The following is a 22,026-nucleotide window of genomic DNA, read 5'->3' as shown; positions in this document are numbered from 1 at the left end:
TTCCCGAGGGCACCGAAAGGGACAGAGGGCCAGAAAATGTATTTGAACAAATCATAGCTGAAAACTTTCCTAATCTGGGAAGGGAAACAGGCATTCAGATCCAGGAAATAGAGACATCCCCCTCTAAAATCAATAAAAACCGTTCAACACCTTGACATTTAATAGTTAAGCTTGCAAATTCCAAAGATGAAGAGAAGATCTTTAAAGCAGCAAGAGACAAGAAATCCCTGACTTTTATGGGGAGGAGTATTAGGGTAATAACAGACCTCTCCACAGAGACCTGTCAGGCCAGAAAGGGCTGGCAGGATATATTCAGGGTCCTAAATGAGAAGAACATGCAACCAAGAATACTTTATCCAGCAAGGCTCTCATTCAAAATGGAAGGAGAGAGAAAGAGCTTCCAAGACAGGCAGGAACTGAAAGAATATGTGACCTCCAAACCAGCTCTGCAAAAAATTTTAAGGGGGACTCTTAAAATTCCCCTTTAAGAAGTCCAGTGGAACAATCCACAAAAACAAGGACTGAATAGATATCATGATGACACTAAACTCATACCTTTCAATAGTAACTCTGAACGTGAACGGGCTTAATGACCCCATCAAAAGGCACAGGGTTTCAGACTGGATAAAAAAGCAGGACCCATCTATTTGCTGTCTACAAGAGACTCATTTTAGACAGAAGGACACCTACAGCCTGAAAATAAAAGGTTGGAGAACCATTTACCATTCAGATGGTCCTCAAAAGAAAGCAGGGGTAGCCATCCTCATATCAGATAAACTAAAATTTACCCCGAAGACTGTAGTGAGAGATGAAGAGGGACACTATATCATGCTTAAAGGATCTATCCAACAAGAGGACTTAACAATCCTCAATATATATGCCCCAAATGTGGGAGCTGCCAAATATATCGATCAATTAATAACCAAAGTTATGACATACTTAGATAATAATACACTTATACTTGGTGACTTCAATCTAGCTCTTTCTACCCTCGATAGGTCTTCTAAACACAACATCTCCAAAGAAACGAGAGCTTTAAATGATACACTGGACCAGATGGATTTCACAGATATCTACAGAACTTTACATCCAAACTCAACTGAATACACATTCTTCTCAAGTGCACATGGAACTTTCTCCAGAATAGACCACATACTGGGTCACAAATCGGGTCTGACGATACCAAAAGATTGGGATCATCCCCTGCATATTCTCAGACAATAATGCCTTGATATTAGAACTAAATCACAACAAGAAGTTTGGAAGGACCTCAAACACGTGGAGGTTAAGGACCATCCGCTAAAAGATGGAAGGGTCAACCAGGAAATTAAGGAATAATTAAAAGATTCATGGAAACTAATGGTAATGAAGATACAACTGTTCAAAAACCTTGGGATGCAGCAAAAGCAGTCCTAAGGGGGAAATACATTGCAATACAAGGATCCATCCAAAAACTGGAAAGAACTCAAATACAAAAGCTAACCTTACACATAAAGGAGCTAGAGAAAAAACAGCAAGTAGATCCTACACCCAGCAGAATAAGAGAGTTAATAAAGATTCGAGCAGAACTCAATGAAATCGAGACCAGAAGAACTGTGGAACAGATCAACAGAACCAGGAGTTGGTTCTTTGAAAGAATTAATAAGATAGAAAAACCACTAGCCAGCCTTATTAAAAAGAAGAGAGAGAAGACTCAAATTAATAAAATCATGAATGAGAAAAGAGAGATCACTACCAACACCAAGGAAATACAAACGATTTTAAAAACATATTATGAACAGCTATACGCCAATAAATTAGGCAATCTGGAAGAAATGGACGCATTCCTGGAAAGCCACAAACTACCAAAACTGGAACAGGAAGAAATAGAAAACCTGAATAGGCCAATAACCAGGGAGGAAATTGAAGCAGTCATCAAAAACCTCCCAAGACACAAAAGTCCAGGGCCAGATGGCTTCCCTGGGGAATTCTATCAAACGTTTAAAGAAGAAATCATACCTATTCTACTAAACCTGTTTGGAAAGATAGAAGGAGATGGAGTACTTCCAAATTCATTCTATGAGGCCAGCATCACCTTAATTCCAAAACCAGATAAAGACCCCACCATACATATTGGTCTGTATATTACAGACCAATATCCCTGATGAACATAGATGCAAAAATTCTCAACAAGATACCAGCCAATAGGATCCAATAGTACATTAAGAAAATTATTCACCATGACCAAGTAGGATTTATTCCCAGGACACAAGGCTGGTTCAACACCCATAAAACAATCAATGTGATTCATCATATCAGCAAGAGAAAAACCAAGAACCATATGATCCTCTCAATAGATGCAGAGAAAGCATTTGACAAAATACAGCATCCATTCCTGATCAAAACTCTTCAGAGTGTAGGGATAGAGGGAACATTCCTCAACATCTTTCTTTTTAAAGTTTTTTAAAATTTTTATTTATTTATGATAGTCACAGAGAGAGAGAGAGAGAGAGAGAGAGAGGCAGAGACATAGGCAGAGGGAAAAGCAGGCTCCATGCACAGGAAGCCCGACATGGGATTCGATCCCGGGTCTCCAGGATCGCGCCCTGGGCCAAAGGCAGGCGCTAAACTGCTGCGCCACCCAGGGATCCCCATTCCTCAACATCTTTAAAGCCATCTATGAAAAGCCCACAGCAAATATAATTCTCAATGGGGAAGCACTTGGAGCCTTTCCCCTAAGATCAGGAACAAGACAGGGATGTCCACTCTCACCACTGCCATTCAACATAGTACTAGAAGTCCTAGCCTCAGCAATGAGACAACAAAAAGACATTAAAGGCATTCAAATTGGCAAAGAAGAAGTCAAACTCTCCCTCTTTACCGATGACATGATACTCTACATAGAAAACCCAAAAGCCTCCACCCCAAGATTGCTAGAACTCATACAGAAATTCAGCAGTGTGGCAGGATACAAAATCAATGCCCAGAAGTCAGTGGCATTTCTATACACTAACAATGATACCTAGGAATAAACCTAACCAAAGAGGTAAAGGATCTATACCCTAAAAACTACAGAACACTTCTGAAAGAAATTGAGGAAGACACAAAGAGATGGAAAAATATTCCATGCTCATGGATTGGCAGAATTAATATTGTGAAAATGTCAATGTTACCCAGGGCAATTTACACGTTTAATGCAATCCCTATCAAAATACCATGGACTTTCTTCAGAGAGTTAGAACAAATTATTTTAAGATTTGTGTGGAATCAGAAAAGACCCCGAATAGCCAGGGGAATATTAAAATAGAAAACCATAGCTGGGGGCATCACAATGCCAGATTTCAGGTTGTACTACAAAGCTGTGGTCATCAAGACAGTGTGGTACTGGCACAAAAACAGACGCATAGATCAATGGAACAGAATAGAGAACCCAGAAGTGGACCCTCAACTTTATGGTCAACTAATATTCGATAAAGGAGGAAAGACTATCCACTGGAAGAAAGACAGTCTCTTCAATAAATGGTGCTGGGAAAATTGGACATCCACATGCAGAAGAATGAAATTAGACCCTCTCTTGCACCATACACAAAGATAAACTCAAAATGGATGAAAGATCTAAATGTGAGACCAGATTCCATCAAAATCCTAGAGGAGAACACAGGCAACACCCTTTTTGAACTCGGCCACAGTAACTTCTTGCAAGATACATCCACGAAGGCAAAAGAAACAAAAGCAAAAATGAACTATTGGGACTTCATCAAGATAAGAAGCTTTTGCACAGCAAAGGATACAGTCAACAAAACTCAAAGACAACCTACAGAATGGGAGAAGATATTTGCAAATGACATATCAGATAAAGGGCTAGTTTCCAAGATCTATAAAGAACTTCTTAAACTCAACAGCAAAGAAACAAAGAATCCAATCATGAAATGGGCAAAAGACATGAACAGAAATCTCACAGAGGAAGACATAGACATGGCCAACAAACACATGAGAACATGCTCTGCATCACTTGCCATCAGGAAAATACAAATCAAAACCACAATGAGATACCACCTCACACCAATGAGAATGGGGAAAATTAACAAGGCAGGAAACCACAAATGTTGGAGAGGATGTGGGGAACCCTCTCACACTGTTGGTGGTAATGTGAAATGGTGCAGCCACTCTGGAAAACTGTGTGGAGGTTCCTCAAAGAGTTAAAAATAGATCTGCCCTACGACCCAGCAATTGCACTGCTGGGGATTTACCTCAAAGATACAGATGCAGTGAAACGCCAGGGCACCTGCACCCTGATGTTTCTAGCAGCAATGTCCACAATAGCCAAACTGTGGTAGGAGCCTCGGTGTCCATCGAAAGATGAATGGATAAAGAAGATGTGGTTTATGTATACAATGGGATATTACTCAGCCATTAGAAATGACAAATACCCACCATTTGTTTCAACGTGGATGGAACTGGAGGGTATTATGCTGAGTGAAGTAAGTCAATCGGAGAAGCACAAACATTATATGTTCTCATTCATTTGGGGAATATAAATAATAGTGAAAGGGAATATAAGGGAAGGGAGAAGGGTGTGGGAAATATCAGAAAGGGAGACAGAAGATAAAGACTCCTAACTCTGGGAAACGAACTAGGGGTGGTGGAAGGGGAGGAGGGCTGGGGGTGGGGGTTAATGGGTGATGGGCACTGGGGGGGGCACTTGACGGGATGAGCACTGGGTGTTATTCTGTAAGTTGGCAAATTGAACACCAATAAAAAATAAATTTATTATATAAAAATTTTTTGAAAAAGAAAAAAAAAGGAAAACCAAATACTAAAAAAAGAACAGCAAAAAGAAATAATAGAATACCTAATTAATCTTACATTAAACATTAAGTGGAGAAATTTGCAAATCAATAGATTTTAAAATTTTAACAGATACTAATCAAAAATACAATAAATGGATGCAATAAAAACAAGAGATGGCCAAGGGGGAGTTTTGATTTTCACTCATCATACAGAGGTTTGCATTTATTTATTTTTTAAAATATTTTATTTTATTTATTTATTCATGAGAGACACACACAGAGAGACAGAGACACAGAGGAGGGAGAAGCAGGCTCCTCGCAAGGAGCCCTATGTGGGACTTGGTCTGGGCCCAGGATGATGCCCTGAGCCCTAGGCAGATGCTCAACCGCTAAGCCACTCTGGCGTCCCAGAGGTTTGCATTTAAAGAAGAAAACCGATTGTTAAAAATACTCTACTTATCTCTGTTTTTTTTTTTTTTGTAAAGATTTATTTGAGAGAGAGAGAGAGAGTGTAGAAGCACATGAGTGCATTGAGTGGGGAAGGGGCATAGGGAGAGGAAGGGAGGGAAGCAGACTCCCTGCTGAATGCAGAACCCAGTGTAGGGGTTCAACCCCACAATCCCCAGATCATGACCAGAGCTGAAATCAAGTCAGATACCCAACCAACTGAGCCACCCAGGTGTTCAATAATAACTTCTGAAGGCTCTATAGACAGATTCTTCAGAGTGCAATTATTACAGTGTTCCAAACCAATAAACCACTCCAAGTAGACATTTATCTTTTAGTGGCATGATTTGAACTGAGTAACAAACATCAGAACATTTTCATCACCCCAGCTTATTTGGATTTTGAAGCTAATGCTGAAAGCATGAAGTTATGTTGTAAATGAGAAGTGGCACATACTTAGGAAAAAGCTCAGAGAATCACCAAAGTAGGGCCTTGTAAGAGCCTAGTTCCTATAAGGAGGATTTCGGGTTCCATACTGAGCCCATGTAGCACACCCAACACTCAAGTGAAAGAGGCCCAGTTAAAAGCTAACCCTGTAGCCTTGTACACACACTAAGAGCTGCTGTGGTGCTGTATACACTTGAGCATTAGCAGAGAGTTTTGGAAGTGTCCTACTTCTGGTCCATTTGCAACTATTAAGCAGATCCAGATTACTTGTGAAAAAGACCTTAAATCAAAGACACTCCCCAAGTGAGTAGTTTCTAAATGATGTGATGGCAGTGAAGGAGAAAAAGATTCTGCTTCCAATTTGGCTCAATTAATTTTGTCTGGTGCGATAGAATGGGGTGTTTGGAGCTGGCAGGGAGTGAGTGCTGGAGTGATAAAATCAAAATAGGAAAAAAAAACCACACATTTTGCCTTAACAAAATCACTGTTAACTTTACTGAGTGCTAGAACAAACGCAAGAAGATACAGTGTAAGTTCAATATAGAAGGATGTGTCACTCACCACTCACTGCATTCTGAACTGACTGTCCAGGGTCTGGAGATCCATTGGAATGAACTGGTAGAGCTGGAATAGTCTCAAGTATAGACTGTGAAACAAGGGAAGATGAACACAAGACATTTTACCACATAAATACAGGCCACCCCACATTTCAATCTGATTTATATTCTGCAGGTTACAAAAGTTCTTTTCACACAAAGCCATTCTTGATTTCATACTGGGCCTGCACCTGATTTTCTGTTCCTGTGTTCAGTCCAAACCTGTATAGCTCACACAAGTTTCTCAATGGAGAACTTATGTCAAGGCAACTGTGTCTTCTTAGCTCTTGAGAATTTGCTGCTCATACCCCTCCTCAAACGTAAAAATTAAATGCTTGATGTCACATGGTTTGACAATTACAGTGTTATTCTTGATGTGGTGGGCACACGTGTTGGTCTTAAATCCCAGGTGATGACATAGCTAGATGGCTAATGGAAAGGACTGTGGGGCAAGACTGCTGGGATTCTAGTCCAGGTTCTTACTGTGTGACTTTGAGCAAGTCACTCGAGTTTGCTATTGTTTAATCTCCTAATCTGTAAAATGATGATGATAATAGAACATATGAAGAGGTATTAGGAATTTTAAATGGCTTATCCTGTTTAAATCACAATAAGCAATATCTGATACACACTGAGCACAGTATGAGGGTTGGCTATTTTTTAAAATTAACATATTGACTCCTCCATGACAAAATACAGAGTGATCATGACTACCAAAAACTTTAAAATGTTTTCTAGTTCAGTTTCTAATTTGTTACTTTCTTTACCAAGATACTGCCAAAGCACTGTCCTCCCCTCCAATATTATAAGAAGTTGAATGTCTTTTCTTTTTTTAAAAAAAGATTTTATTTATTTGAGGGAGACAAAGATAGAGATAGAGATAGAGATAGAGATAGAGAGAGACAGAGACACACCATGCATGAGTGGGGGGAGGGGCAGATGGCAAAGCAGACTCCCCGCTGGTTCAAACCCAGGACCCTGGGATCATGACCTGAGCAGAAGGTAGATGCTTAACTCACTGAGCCCCCCAGGTGCCCCAGAAGTTGAGTATCTTTGTAAAGCCCCATGAAGCTAGTCAACTGCTCAAGTCTGGAGGGTATTAGTAAAAAATTGATACACAAATCCTGCCATTTCTGTCAGTATTAATGTTAATGTGGGAGTTATTATCTATGAATGTGTGATGATGAAAAACTGCTATTCAATCAGAAATCTTTTATGTACTACTCAATATAATGTCTGTTCATTTTTCCTGAGTCTGATGTTGCTTCTTTTATTCTCATATTTATTTAGTAATAACTGAACATCTGCTTCATGAAAGATCCTTTATCATATGTTACAAATTATACAAAGGAGTCTCAAATTCTGAGCCTTGTGTTCTCTTTTTCCGATTTTATTTCAAAGGATATGACACACTCCTGATTGTGTAAAAAATCAAGTAAATACATGTCAATTATTAAACACAGATTTCCAATTACTATAATTGGTAGAAGAATGAAAAGACACGAAAAGGTCTAGAGCCATACAATTCATTGTCAATCAGATTTTTGGTAGCCCTAAAAACTAAACTACAGAATAAAGATTACCTATACACTAAAATCTTTAAAATGATATGGACCACGTTTCAGTAATCTTCTCAAGTTTAAAAAAAAAAAAAAAAGCTTTCTCGAACTTTGAAATAACTCACCTATGGGAGACAACTCTTGAAAACCTAGAGACATTTATCTACAGGATGAAACTGATGGTTTGGGATGCTTAAGCTTACTAAATGTCAATTCCGTAAGCTGTGAAGTAGAGAAGTGTCCATCTGCTGAGTTGGTTTACTTGGCCTCTAGCCAACCTACTGGACTGAAGGAGTGTACCTGCCCTTTGTAATGTAAATTATTCTGGGCCTATCTTAGAGGAGGCAGAAGTTTAAATTGTGATCCCTGCTCTTGGGCTATTATTTATAATGAGGAATATAGAGTAACATTTATGGAACAATGTTAAAAAACAATCAACCTAATGCTAAGAGCTAATTTCTACAACACAACTATATGTTTACTGGAGGGTAATGGAGAGGAAAGAGGTGCAGCCTGGAAGGGTTTCACCCAGAGGTGGATGAACCTGAGCTGGAACTCAAAGCATGGTGGAGAAGACTTACAGAAGCAGAGATGGCTGGCAAAAGCATTTAGGCCTGAAATGGAGGTATACACATTTCAGCTACATGGCATTGTGGAGAGACTGGTGTGCCAGGAGTTGAGACAAGGTATTAGAAAAATATGAGAAATATTTTGGTCAGGATGGTCAACTCAAATTATTAGAAGGCTTGGAAAGCCAGGTAGAGAAGTCGAGACACTCATAACAGTTAAAACAAAGCAGAACAAAACAAAGGAACATTTCATGTGTTAAAGCATGGATATGATGAAGGAGAAAACTACTAATAGATGGACTCTGAGTTCTGAAGTAGGTTGAGTGAAAAGGTTAGGTGCTTGGTATTAATAGTTTTAAAACATCCACTCACCCATTAAACAATGCTAGCATTGTTTAAATTTTTACTAGTTATTTTAATATACTGGAAATATTAATGCCACTCCCATTTAATTCACACTTCCTTTGCTTGTCCATAACAGATCCTACCATTTCCCTGTGTCTAAACACAAGAGGCTGGGGCTTCAACTAGTAGGGAAAGGCAATGTTTACCAGCCAATGGAGCTTGCTCTGTTGCCCAAATCATGCAGCACTGGGATTGGAGAGTAAAATATATGGGGGATGATTATTTTAAATTCCAACCTGTAGAAGGTTGGCACTACCTGCTTGAGTTCTCTCAAAACTAGATTTTGAGTGTATGACATTTTTTTTTCACATGAAAGAAACACCATACCAAACATTTTCCACGTTCATTACTTGCAGGAAAAAGTCACTGACTCAGAAGATGCTTCTGACCTTCCTGACTAGCTGCTTCTTTTCTTCTCAAGGTTTGAATCTATGTGTTATAATTTTATGTATAAAAGCTGCTTTGAGTTAATACAGATAATAAGGTTGTCTTTCTTCCCTTTCTGTACCTGAGATCAGAACTGATAAATCTACATCTTGCCAAATTCCCCAGAGGTAAATGTTTATTTTTTAAATTGAAGTATAATTAACATACAGTGTTACATTAATTTCAGGTGGCAATATACTGATTCAACATTTCTTTTTTTTAATTTTTTATTTATTTATGATAGTCACAGAGAGAGAGAGAGAGAGAGGCAGAGACACAGGCAGAGGGAGAGGCAGGCTCCATGCACCGGGAGCCCGACGTGGGATTCGATCCCGGGTCTCCAGGATCGCGCCCTGGGCCAAAGGCAGGCGCCAAACTGCTGCGCCACCCAGGGATCCCATGATTCAACATTTCTATTTACTTTTCAGTCTTTATCCAGATAACTGTACTCCTCATCCTCTTTATCTATTTCATCCATCCTCCTACCCACCTCTCCTCTGCAATGCCACTTTGTTCTCTGTATGTAAGAATCTGTTTTTTGTCTCTTTTCATTGTGTTCATTTGTTTTGTTTCTAAAATTCCACATATGAGTAAAATCATATGTTGTTTTTCTCTGTCTTACTTCACTGAGCGTTACACATCCTATAGACCCACCCATGTTGTTGCAAATGGCAAGATCTCATTCTTTTTTATGGCTGAGTAGCATTCCACTGTATATATGTATACAACATCTTTATCCATTCATCTATAATGGACAATTGGGTAACCTCCATATATTGGCTACTGTAAATAATTTTGCAAACACGGGTGCATATACCTTTTCGAATTAGTATTTTTGTCTCCTTTGGGTAAATACTCAATATCTCAGAGATAAGTAAGTCACATTCACTGACAAATATGCATCAGCTTTGAAATAAAACCAACAATATTACAAAATATATCCACATGTGAATTTAAAGGCATTCCAATAATATTGTGGATTAAAAATGAAATCGCATGTGAAATTATAAGAGTTATAAGAAATTTAAGACAGTAAGAGCATTAAATTCCAAAAATTCATGATAAAAGATAAACTATTATTCAGAGATTAATTCTTAACCTTAAATGCAAATAAAATTTAAAATAAATGTTTATAATCCAAGAGACTAGAAAAAATTATACAAGTAGAACTAAGAATGAATGAAAAATCAATAAAAATTAAATAAATACAACAGAAAAGGTATACCTCATTAATTAAAGGTAGTGACTTCCCCAAAAATACTGCTGATATAGGCAATTATAGCTCTAATTGGGATAAAAGACATAAATATTAGAAACAAAAGAGGAAAAATAGCTACCTCACAGAAAATTTAAAAATTATACACCTAAATAAGTGTGTATATTTTTATATATGTGTGTGTACACAAACATCATATATTTAAAATGCTAAATAAAAAAAAAATAAAAAAAAAATAAAATGCTAAATAAACTGAATGTTTTGCTGCAATGAATATACATTACCAAAACTCATACCATTTAGGATAGAAAGGAATATAACTACAAAACCATATTCACTGAAAAAGTAATCAAAACACTGTCTACACTGATGCCAGACCTTGGAGGTTTCATAAAAATATTACAATACAAACTTAAATATAATGGAGTTTATAGATTATATATTTACACCAAAGTTTAATATCTGGATCCAAAATACTGAAAAAAGTTTCAAAGTCTTAACATATTCATTCCAAGATTAGTATAACTCTGTAACAACAAAAAGAAATTATATATAGGCTAACCCCGCTATTAGAATCCCACTAATAGTTGTTAAAAATGCGAAAATAGTACAATATATTACATAATGTAATAAAAGAATAATATTAATAAGTAGGGTTTATTTTAGCAACAAAATTATAATTCAATATTATAAAGACTTATAAACAGAATATTATTTTTGTAAGATTTTATTTATTTATTCATGGGAGACACACAGAGAGGCAGAGAACAAGTAGAGGGAGCCTGATGCAGGACTTGATCCCAGGACCGTGGGATCAGGACCTGAGCCGAAGGCAGATGCTCAACCACTGAACCACCTGGGAGTCCCTCTAAATTCCCTTCAGAATTTTCTAAAGAAATTGCTTAACAAAGAAAAATATACTTATTTTAATAGATGATGAACAATTACTTTATATAATTCAATCTCTAGTCCTGATAAAAACAACTACAAGACTCAGAAACCTAGAACTAATATTCTTCTTAATAATGAAACTTGGAAGAATTCATGAGGAAATCAAAAACTTATCAAATGATCCCCATTAATTATTATTTAGTGTAATAAGTGATTGTGGTCAGTCCAAAAAGACAGGGAAAAGAAATAAAATTACTATTTTAAGGACTGAGTAAAGAAAACTTTCACTATTTCAGATAATCCGCAAAAATTATAAAGTCAAATGAAAAGTTCTTAGAATTAAAAAGAATTTTCAGAAAGGAAGCCATAAAAGATAGTTTTGTGAGAAACAAAAAAAGATGATGATGAGTTTCCGTACTAAGGAAGTAGTTACAGGGAAAGAACGGAGTAGAAATATTCTCACTTTACAAGACAAAATCCACAGGTCTCCGATGAGCATGTAGAGGGATCATGTAGGCAGAATTGAGACAAATGTTTGGGGATGGTGCCCTGGGCTCATGGTACCACCAAGCTGAGACACAATACAGGATCCTGTGCAAAAGCCTTATTGCAGCAGGAGTCTCCAGTCACAGGGGCATCACAGCACAACTGCAAAAGGTCTATTTTTTTTTTAAAGATTTTATTTATTTATTCATGAGAGACACACAAAGAGAGAGAGAGGCAGAGACACAGGCAGAGGGAGAAGCAGGCTCCATGCAGGGAGCTCGACGCGAGACTCTATCCCAGGACTCCAGGATCACGCCCTGGGCCAAAGGCAGGCGCTAAACCGCTGAGCCACGCAGGGATCCCTGCAAAAGGTCTATTATAGGTAACTCCTCACTTCAGTAGCTCTCAGAGTTTGTGGATGACTTACTTTGTTTCCATCCATCAGTAAGTAGGGTGCACTCGAAATTATCTAAAACAGGGATCCCTGGGTGGCGCAGCGGTTTGGCGCCTGCCTTTGGCCCAGGGCGCGATCCTGGAGACCCGGGATCGAATCCCACATCGGGCTCCCGGTGCATGGAGCCTGCTTCTCCCTCTGCCTGTGTCTCTGTCTCTCTCTCTCTCTCTGTGACTATCATGAATAAATAAATAAAATCTTTAAAAAAAAAAAAAAAGAAATTATCTAAAACAAAGACATGCTCCCTCATTTGCATGTCAATGCACAATCTTAAATAGGAAAGTAGCAGCTGAATTTAGAGCCTGGTAGGTCAGTCACTATGAGTAAGCCCTAGCCCATCTGTGCCATAACCTGTAGGGCTATTGATAAGTTACTCATTGACAAATGTCACATTCTTTTATGGTGTTTATGTGATCACTGTGTAACAAAGCAACCTCAAAACCAAAAATCTAAAAACACAACAGAAAAGCTCCTTCACCTGGGGCTAACAGCATTGTCTCTCTGAACAATGGGGAATCTACTGAGTGTGCTGTGCATGTGAACATCAACCATCCTTTGTCTGCAACTGGAAGACAGATAAGAAACTACTGTGCAGAGGTTCATGTGAATGGGCCTCCTCCAATTCCATGACTGATGTGCTTTTGCCAGCCATCAACTTGCCATCGAAAAACCAATATCATTGAACAGGGTCTCTCACTACTTCCAGGGCACCGTATCACCTCCTGGCAGAGCACCTGCACAGAGACACCAAGTGGGGATGTCCAGTGGTTCTGCAGAGGCGGGGATGGGGGTGAGAGAATGATAAGATTTTCTGACAAAAGAAAGGTACAAGTTCTGTTACTCAAGGCCAAGAGAGTGAATGTGTCTGAAGTGGAGGATGTCTATGAGTGAGTCCTGCCTGAGATCTAAGGCAGTAATGCTTTCAGTATCAGGATGAAGGCTTTCTAATCTATCCTGCAGAGAAAAAGGACTTCTGGGTTAAATGGCAGAATAAGGCCGGATTATTGGTGTGAACACAGCCAAGAGGACAAATAGTAACAGACTCCTCCCCAGGCTTGATATACGCAGAGAACATCCTTTGGTTTCTGACTACAGTGGTATTAATTTATGGAGTTCTTTTTGAAACTGAGATCTAGTCATTCCTCAGTTTTGAGTTTCCTACTTCCTATTAAAATGTCAGTGGGTCTCCTGGAAGCTGTGGTTTCTCTGCAATCTCAGTTCAAGTTTTTCTTATCTGTTTTGAAGAAATCGCTTCTTCCTGCCTTGAACTTTCAACTTTGCCCCAATGTGCAACTATTTGGGCATGCGATGACTTACCACAGAGCCACTCCTGGGAACTATGAAACTCCCTTCTTCATCTTGGGACCCACCTGACAGGGTGGTACTGTTGAGAGAAGCATCATCTGTCTAAATGGAAAAATAAAAGTACTCTTCTTATTCAGGTTAACACTTCTGTGTATTACACTATGTATATATGTTTAGATGTGTGTGACACTATACGAAGTTGTGACTGCCTGGGCAGGGACAAATGTATTCTGTCCTTTAGAGAACACTGCTATGAGTACCTAAATGCCAGGCCCTTTGACAGACACACTGGCCCCTGTATCAGACACTGCTATTGTCTGCCACAAACTCCTTTTTTCCTTAACAATATCTTTTTTAAAAAGATTTATTTATTTATTTATTTATTTGAGACACACAGAGAGAGGCAGACACACAGGTAGAGGCAGAAGCAGGCCCCCACGAGGTGACTGATGTGGGACTCAATCCCAGGACCCCAGGATCACACCCTGAGCCAGTGGCAGAGGCTCAACCACTAAACCACCCAGGCATCCCTCCTTAACAGTATCTTGGTTTCATTCCAGGAGTTAAACCAAAGAACTTCATTTCTAGGCATATTCAGTAACATGATAGGAATAGCATAGCAATGACCTTTAGGCTGTCACCTCTAAGTTGAAATCTTGTGTTAGTAAATGTGTCATTTTGAGTAAGTACTCCTTGGATTAGATTTTGTTCCTTACAAAATGGCTTCTTTGCAGCTAGGAGTGATCATGTGACAAGTGTGTTCAATGAGAGGTAAATGTAATTTTACCAAGAGTGCTTCCACAACAGCTAGGCTTTCCTGACCAAAAGGAATAGGTTCAGCTCATGTACATTCATGATAGCACTCCAGGTGACAGCCTAGTGTTGCCAGCTATCTTATTTGAATAAGGATGATGTCCATGGCAATGGACAACAGAGGTAGAGGATCAAGCCCACTTGGGTTTGTGCTAAGGCATCATCTAATACCTTGCCAGACTTGGACCACCAAATCTCCATGTGAAGCAAAACAACTCCAACCCTTCCATTACATATGGCCAAACACGTCTAATCTTAGTTTTGAAACACTCCCCATGATTATCTTTTGCAGTGCCCAGAATTCAGTAGCAACAGTATCAGGTTATGTTTTTCATTTATAAAGCTAGAAATAAGAGATTTTTTATTTAGTGGGCAATGGCTTCACTAAAATTTAAGACATAAATATTCTTTACTGAAGGAAGCTTATTACAAAACAGAATGTATTTGATACTTATGAAGACATACAGTATTTTTTTCTTTTAAAAAAACTGTCATTTGGGGCACTTGCGTGGCTCAGTCACCTAAGCACTATGGCTTAGTGATCTGATCTCAGGGTCGTGAGATGGAGCCCTGTGTTGGGCTCTGCATTGGGCATGGAGCCTGTCTGAGATTCTCTCTCTCCCTCTCCCTCTGTTTCCCCCTCCTACACTTCTTTCTCCTGCTCTAAAAACAAAATAAAAATCTATCACACACCTTGCTTGACTACATTTTCTACATTTCTTATAGACAATAGGCTACTTTCTTATAAAACGAACAAAGAGTCTTTTATTGAGAGAGAGAGAGAGTGAACACACACACATGAGTAGAGGGAAGGATAGTAGGAGAAGGGAAAAAAGAATCTTAAGCAGGCTTCACACCCAGCGTGGAGTTCACATCAGGGCTTGATTTCATGACCCTGAGATCATGACCTGAACTGAAATCAAGAGTAGGGACACTTAACTGACTGAGCCATCCAGGCGCCCCAAGAACCTTTTTTTTTAAGGGACAAATAAAACCTGAGAACTAGTATAAGAAATTTAAGTCAAGATAGCGGACTGAAAATTATCTACTCCCCTCCCATTTCCATCACTGAAAGTGGCAGAAAACATCTATGTTTTTAAAGGAGGACATTTTTGATAGCACTGGAAACCAGCAAAGAATTCCACAGCAGACCACCTCAGAAATTTCTAGATAAAAAAAACAAATATAATTGGTTTGGTAAAATAAAACTCTCTACCCAAGAGTAGCATAAAAGAATATTTCTAGAGAGGGAGGAGAAAAACACGTAATACGGAACTGTACAAGGAATAGAAAGGGTCCCAAGTAAATAGTTAAAAGGTTTGCAAAATAGAAGCCAAGTGGACCAGCCCCTTAAATATGTAGATAACCCCTAAATACAATGCCGGAAAATCTCCCAAAATGTAGCCCAAATAAAATGAACTAATTGCCCTGAGGGGGGGGGTTCCCACTGTGAATATACGGATCTAAGAGAGAAGGAAATCAGCAGGCCGCAACAAAAGACATGGAGGGGAGATTGAAATGAAACCAATTTTGCCTGGAAGTAATAAATTAGGTTCTTCATCCCTGTCACCGGTTTGGCATCTGGGAATAATGTTTACTATCTGCCTGCTCTGACACCTCAAAGACAAGTACACCCCACTTATAAGAACACACAATCAGTAATCTTGGCCTTTGGGAAAACTGATCTGCTCAAGTGCAGAGGAAGCATACAACAATTTACTAATCAATTAAAAATTAATAAAGTCCTGTACTATGATTCTACAGAGGACTTTAGAGACCACAGTGCTATAGTTTCACCTGACAGTGTGCTGGTACCTTCTGCCTTGTAGAACACTTTCCACCCTATCCTTCCTTGGATGGAGTATCTGGTGGGTCATCTCACCCTCCTGCTGTGACAGTATTCTCAATGGATGGCAGTACAAGAGAGGGACTGGGGAGCTGGACAGGAAAAAACACTCTGGATCCACAGTCTTGGTCAGAAGCTCTCTTTGCACTGGGGGAAAAACCTAAAACCTGAAACACAGGCTGCACACCCCCCCCCCCATCAGGAGATCTGCACTTCCCAGACCAGATGGTTCTCACTTAGGCAGACACTTCACTGTTTGCGTCACTTATTATTACACATTCTCAAAGCTGACATTTCTCTACACAAGATGTTTATATTTGAAAAATAACTGGAAAAAACTAAATATTTATATCTTAGTTGATACTGAGGGTATTGAAAAAAAATTTACATGGTAGTCTGTTATGTATGAGCTCACCCCTGAGGACCAAGCTTTAGTTGACAACATCCTTTACCCGGGATACATACTCAGAAATTAGTTTTTGTTGTTGTTGTTTCTCCCTATAGATGTTTTAAAAGATAGAATTTAGTTATTTTTTATTTACCTACTAAACTATTCCTTGCTGATTTTATGAGCTATTGGTAATGGCCTGTGGGCGGCTGAGCTATGGGTGATGGCCTGTAGGTGTCTTTTTGGCCAAAAATTTAAATTACATTGCATCTTTACCTCATGAGAAATGATAATACACATCTTTTACATGAAATGAATGTTCATGGTGGCATTAGGCATAATTGCTCAAAACTGGAAACAATCCAAATGTTCATCATCACGTGAACAGATATACCAATCGTAGTTTATTTATGTAATGGATTACTAGTAGTATTAAAAGAACCAAACTACCATCACATGCAGCAAATGGATAAACCTAAAAGTTACTGTGAATGAAAAAAGCCAGACACAAGAGTGCATTTTGTATTTATAGTTCCACTTTTATGAGAGTTAAAACCAACCTAAGGTGTTAGAAATCACCAGAGGGCTTGCCTAGGCAGAGGAGGACAGTCAGGTGGAAAAGTCCTCAGAGAGATTTCTGCAGTCATGAAAACGTTCTTTCTTTTGACAGACTTACACTTTTTTGATGGACTTGTGGTTATATGGGTAAAAACATATAGTTGGAACTAACTGAATTACAGACCTAAAATACATGATTTATTGTTTGTAAATTATACCTCAGTAAAAAAACATAAAATGATTTGATTTCCTAAAAAAAAATTAATTCTTCTTTTCAGTGTGATTTAAGGGGCTATTGCTACTATGAACCAAGAACCCACAGCTATACTAATGGAAAAAAAAGTTGTTCTTGAGAAATAAGATTTTGTTCACTGAAATTTAGAAAAAGAGTGAGACAAGCTAAAAAATCACAATCATGTCAAGGAAAAAACTACTAATCTGGAAAATAAAGATGAAGAAACACAGCAAACAGACTAACATGAGAGCAAATTTAGGAGATATGAAATTCAGGGGTGCCTGGGTGGCTCAGGGGGTTAAGCATTCGACTTGATTTGGGATCAAATCGCAGGATCGTGAGATGGAGTGCTAGGCATGAAGCCCGCTTAAGATTCTCTCTACCACTGCTCTTCCCTTCCCCACCTCCCCATCCCCTAAAAAAAATAAAGGAGAAGATACTGAAATTCAATTAAAGCAAAGCAACAATCATCTAACATGTGTTCTAGAAGGATGGAGACACAGAAAATGAGAAGAAAAAAGATTACTTAAGACATAAGAGAATTGAGTGTCCAGAAACTGGAGGGAATGAAACAGGTAGAAAGAACCTGCCAAGCAGAGGCCAAAATGAATGAAATAAAGGGAAGATCCTTATTAAAATTCATAACTCCGGGAATAAATTCAAAATAAATTAAAAATTCAAGAATTGGCAAGGTAAACAAAAAAACTTATTTATGAAGAAGTGAGTTTCAGGCAACTAAAATAAAAGAAAAACAAATAATGTTAGAGTGCAATAGTCAGTCAATGATCAATAAGAAATTCTACTATAAAGGTTTTCCAGGACAGCTAAGATTTTCTATTAGTAATGGTCAATCAGTTGACACATGTTCCTATCAGGAACATCAACATGGTATCTAGAGTTTGCTAACCATCTTATAAATATAAGGATTAAATCTGCATGCTATGTTGGCAACATAAAAGGGAAAAGTCAGAAGTTCATGCTAAGGTTGGCACTGCACTGTCTTGCAGTTGTACCAGCACTAGTCTACCCACCGTTAGTTTAGCCATTTTGTGACTAACACAAATTCCTTCTTGTTTAAATCAAAGTTCTTTAGATTTTCTTTTCCATGAAGCAAACATAGATATAACTGACATTCTATTCTGCAGTGAGTTATGAATCAATAGCAGGGACAGCCATTTGATTTTCACTTAAGACACTGGAAATAAACAAGGTTAACTACTTTGTTTTTTGAATAAACTAACACCTCAAATGACTAATTCATTTATGTAGCCTGCACATTTTATCTATATATGGAGTGATTTGCAGAGGTTTGTTATGATGGTAAACTGGGTTGTAAGACTTTTGTAAATACCCAAATTCAGTGGCATCTGCAATTTAGAGTCAAGGGTGAGTCACATATAATACACAGACTATTTCTTTATTTTAAGTAGATTATCACAAAATAAATACTGTGGATGTTAATAAAATTGTAAGATGTAATACGGACTCTTTTTTAAAGGTTTATTGAGGTATGATGTACAATTAACTGCAAATATTTAAAGGGTAAAGTACACAGTTTGAGGTTGTTTTGAGAAATATGTAGGCCTGTGAAACCATCACTACAGTCAAAAAACAATGAACAAAACTGAAACCACAAAAATGTTCTTATACCCTTTTGTCAATCCCTCTTTCCTTCCTGTCCTCATCCACTCTCAGGTCCCCACGGTAATCACAATCTTCTTTCCCTCACTATAGGTTAGTTACATTTTCCTTAATTTTACATAAATTGAATCCTTTTGGTCTGGATTCTTTTACATGGCATAACTACTTTGAGATTCATCTACATTGTACTTATCAATAGTTCATTGCTTTGTATTGCTGAGTAATGTTCCGTTGTATGGATATACCAGATTTGTTCATCCATTTAACTGTAGATAAATCTGTTCCCAGTTTTGGGCTATTATGCTAGAAAACATTTGTGAATAAGCCTTTGTATAAATATACATTACATACGAGGAGAATAGTTGGGTCTGTGGTAGGTATATGCACAACATTTTAAGAAGTTGCCAAATTATTTTCCAAAGTGGATGGACCATTTTATATTCCCCCTAGCAGTGCAGGAGAGCATCAGTTGCTCTGCAGCCTTAGCACCAGTTGATATGGTCAGCTTTTTTCATTTTAGTCATTCCACAGGTTATGTGGAAATAAATCACCGTGGCTTTATTTGCATTTCCACACTCACTAATGATACTGAGCACCTTTCATGAGCTTATTTTCCATCCACATAGTTTTGGTGAGGTGTTTATTCAAATCTCTTTCCCATTTTAAAAGATAAGAAAAGACCGAACAAATTTCTACTACTGGAAAGCTCAATGTATATTCTTGAAAGAGAAAAGATGATTTATTTTCAGAAGTAAAGATTTGCGTGGTTAAGGGAACTAAAGGTTAAATACCAGCAGGGAGCAGATTGGGGATAATTTTTAATAGCAAAGGAAATTTTATATTATTTCTATAAACAATTGGGGTTATATTCTGGGATTAAATGGGAAAGTTACATCAGATGATCAAATCGCTCTTTCCTAAAATCTAATACAGTGAACAAAACATAACAATAATAGGAAAAAGGATTCCCAGCAACATTTACATTGAGTGGTGACTGGACAGAGATACTCTAGGAATAATATAAATTCTTTTCTATAATCCAACCCCCCTTCTCATCAAAAAACCACTAATGGGGATCCCTGGGTCGCGCAGCGGTTTGGCGCCTGCCTTTGGCCCAGGGCGCGATCCTGGAGACCCGGGATCGAATCCCACGTCGGGCTCCCGGTGCATGGAGTCTGATTCTCCCTCTGCCTGTGTCTCTGCCTCTCTCTCTCTCTCTCTCTCTCTCTCTGTGACTATCATAAAAAAAAAAAAACACTAATGAAGAAAATAAATGAAGAAAATTTTGAAAAAGACAACTATCATATTCAAATTATGAGAGAAGACAACCAAAAGTGTGAGTAACCACACTTTCAATATATGCATATCCTAACAAAGACTCTCCCAACACCATGTAAGGAAGGAGGAGAGAACCTATTGGATCCACCATCCTGTCTTTTGCTATCTGGGAGGAAGTTAGCAGAAGGAATATAAGGACGGAAAAAGAAAAAAGAAAAGAAACTATGTAACTTCCATCAAACCAGAGAAAGGATAGCTTACAATAGGAAAGCACATAGAAACCTGTGAGAAAAGGCTCTGGGCTGAACCATAAATGAAATCACCTCTCCTGGTTGGAAATGGATATAAGCTCCATCCTCCTCCTCAGGCTTGCCCATTCTGCCTTCTCCAAGTCATGTGGGAGGAGAAGTGCAGATGCGGCAAGTAGGGAGATGGGAAAGGAAGGGAGGCACTGGACACCTGGGGTTACAGGTATGGTCAGAAGGCCTGATGTTCCCCTTGCACTGGATAAGCAGTAGAGGACACATGAGGACACCTGCCTCTCCTCCAACAGATTAATGGAATGAACACTCTTAGGAGAATTTTTTTTTAATAAAAGAAAAAAGGTAAAGAAACTAGATCTGCCCCCAGAAAAGGCACATAATCATTGGTTTTCTGGGTATTTATCTGTTTTTATAGAGAATGCAGTTATTTGTGGGTTTAACTACTAAGCTTGGCTTTATTTACTACTGAGTATTTTCCTGCAAATTGATTAAAGGTAGACAGGTACATTGAGAGCTGTAGCTGTCCAGCCATCTTAATAATGGTGAGCCATTTTGAAGTTTTGCTTGATTGTCTTGAAAAAATGACTTCTTCATTCATCCTTACCCCCAGTTTTCCTGCTGTAACTTACCAAGGAACCACTTGTTTTGATAACTCCTGGCAGCTCTTTTTCCTCCTGGGTGCCATCCAACTGAGCAGTATGGCTGTCACAGGGGTCACTTGGCTAATGAGAGAAATGAAAATCATTTGTATCCAGGCATATCTGTCCCAACATGATTGTTTATTCAATTATACATTACACACGACTCTACAAATGTATAGCCATGTGGTGATAAATGGGAGTTAATGACTACCTGGGCAACGGTAATGGCATTCACCAATTCATCCACAATTATCCTAATCCTTATACATGCCGTGTTTTACAGAAGAAGTTGGGTCTCAAAAGCAGACACTGTTAATTGCCTGCCAAAATCCACCTTTCGTTTCTTCTTTAAGTTATGAGTATCATGATCTGCTCCAAGATGCTATGCTAAACTAAAAAGACTAAAGTGTGATCATATAATGGCTATGACCAATGAGATACAAGTAGACTCCTACTTGGTAGAGCATCTAGGAAAGCTAATGTTTTCTTGTTAAAGCGGATCTATCCACTGATGCTTCTTCATCACATGGACATGGTGCCTGAGATGCCCAGATACTCTATAAGCATTAAATATTAGTCCATATGCTAAAGTGGTACACAATGGAAAGATGAAAAAGTTGGTAGATCCATGCTAAAAGATATCAGCCACACCAGCCTCAGACTTCTTATTTTGTAAGGACAATAAATCTCTAATTGTCTAAGTCATGAAGCTTACTGATTAAACTATGCCACTTTAAAATCAGACTTTATGACTTTTTGTAATGATTTATAAATCAGCAAGAGTAGTCAGTTT

At 38.4% G+C, this 22,026-nt stretch overlaps 1 protein-coding gene across 20 annotated transcripts in view; it reads right to left on the bottom strand.

Moving 5' to 3' along the window:
• The window catches only part of ARHGAP28 (Rho GTPase activating protein 28), a 258,329-nt gene that overhangs the window by 50,400 nt on the left and 185,903 nt on the right, over positions 1–22,026 (bottom strand). For 18 of the 20 annotated variants that reach the window (XM_049112917.1, XM_049112916.1, XM_049112912.1 and 15 more), the window contains 3 exons: positions 21,222–21,314; positions 13,583–13,672; positions 6,225–6,309 (listed from right to left, as the gene is read on the bottom strand). In XM_049112917.1, the coding sequence (XP_048968874.1) occupies positions 6,225–6,309; positions 13,583–13,672; positions 21,222–21,314 (268 nt within the window). The remainder of the gene's footprint in view (positions 1–6,224; positions 6,310–13,582; positions 13,673–21,221; positions 21,315–22,026) is intronic. The other 2 variants (XM_035718716.2, XM_035718719.2) reach the window with 1 other exon arrangement.

Source organism: Canis lupus, chromosome 7 (assembly GCF_003254725.2).
Source record: "Canis lupus dingo isolate Sandy chromosome 7, ASM325472v2, whole genome shotgun sequence".
Lineage (NCBI taxonomy): Eukaryota > Metazoa > Chordata > Mammalia > Carnivora > Canidae > Canis > Canis lupus.
This window is presented reverse-complemented; position numbering and strand designations above follow the sequence as displayed.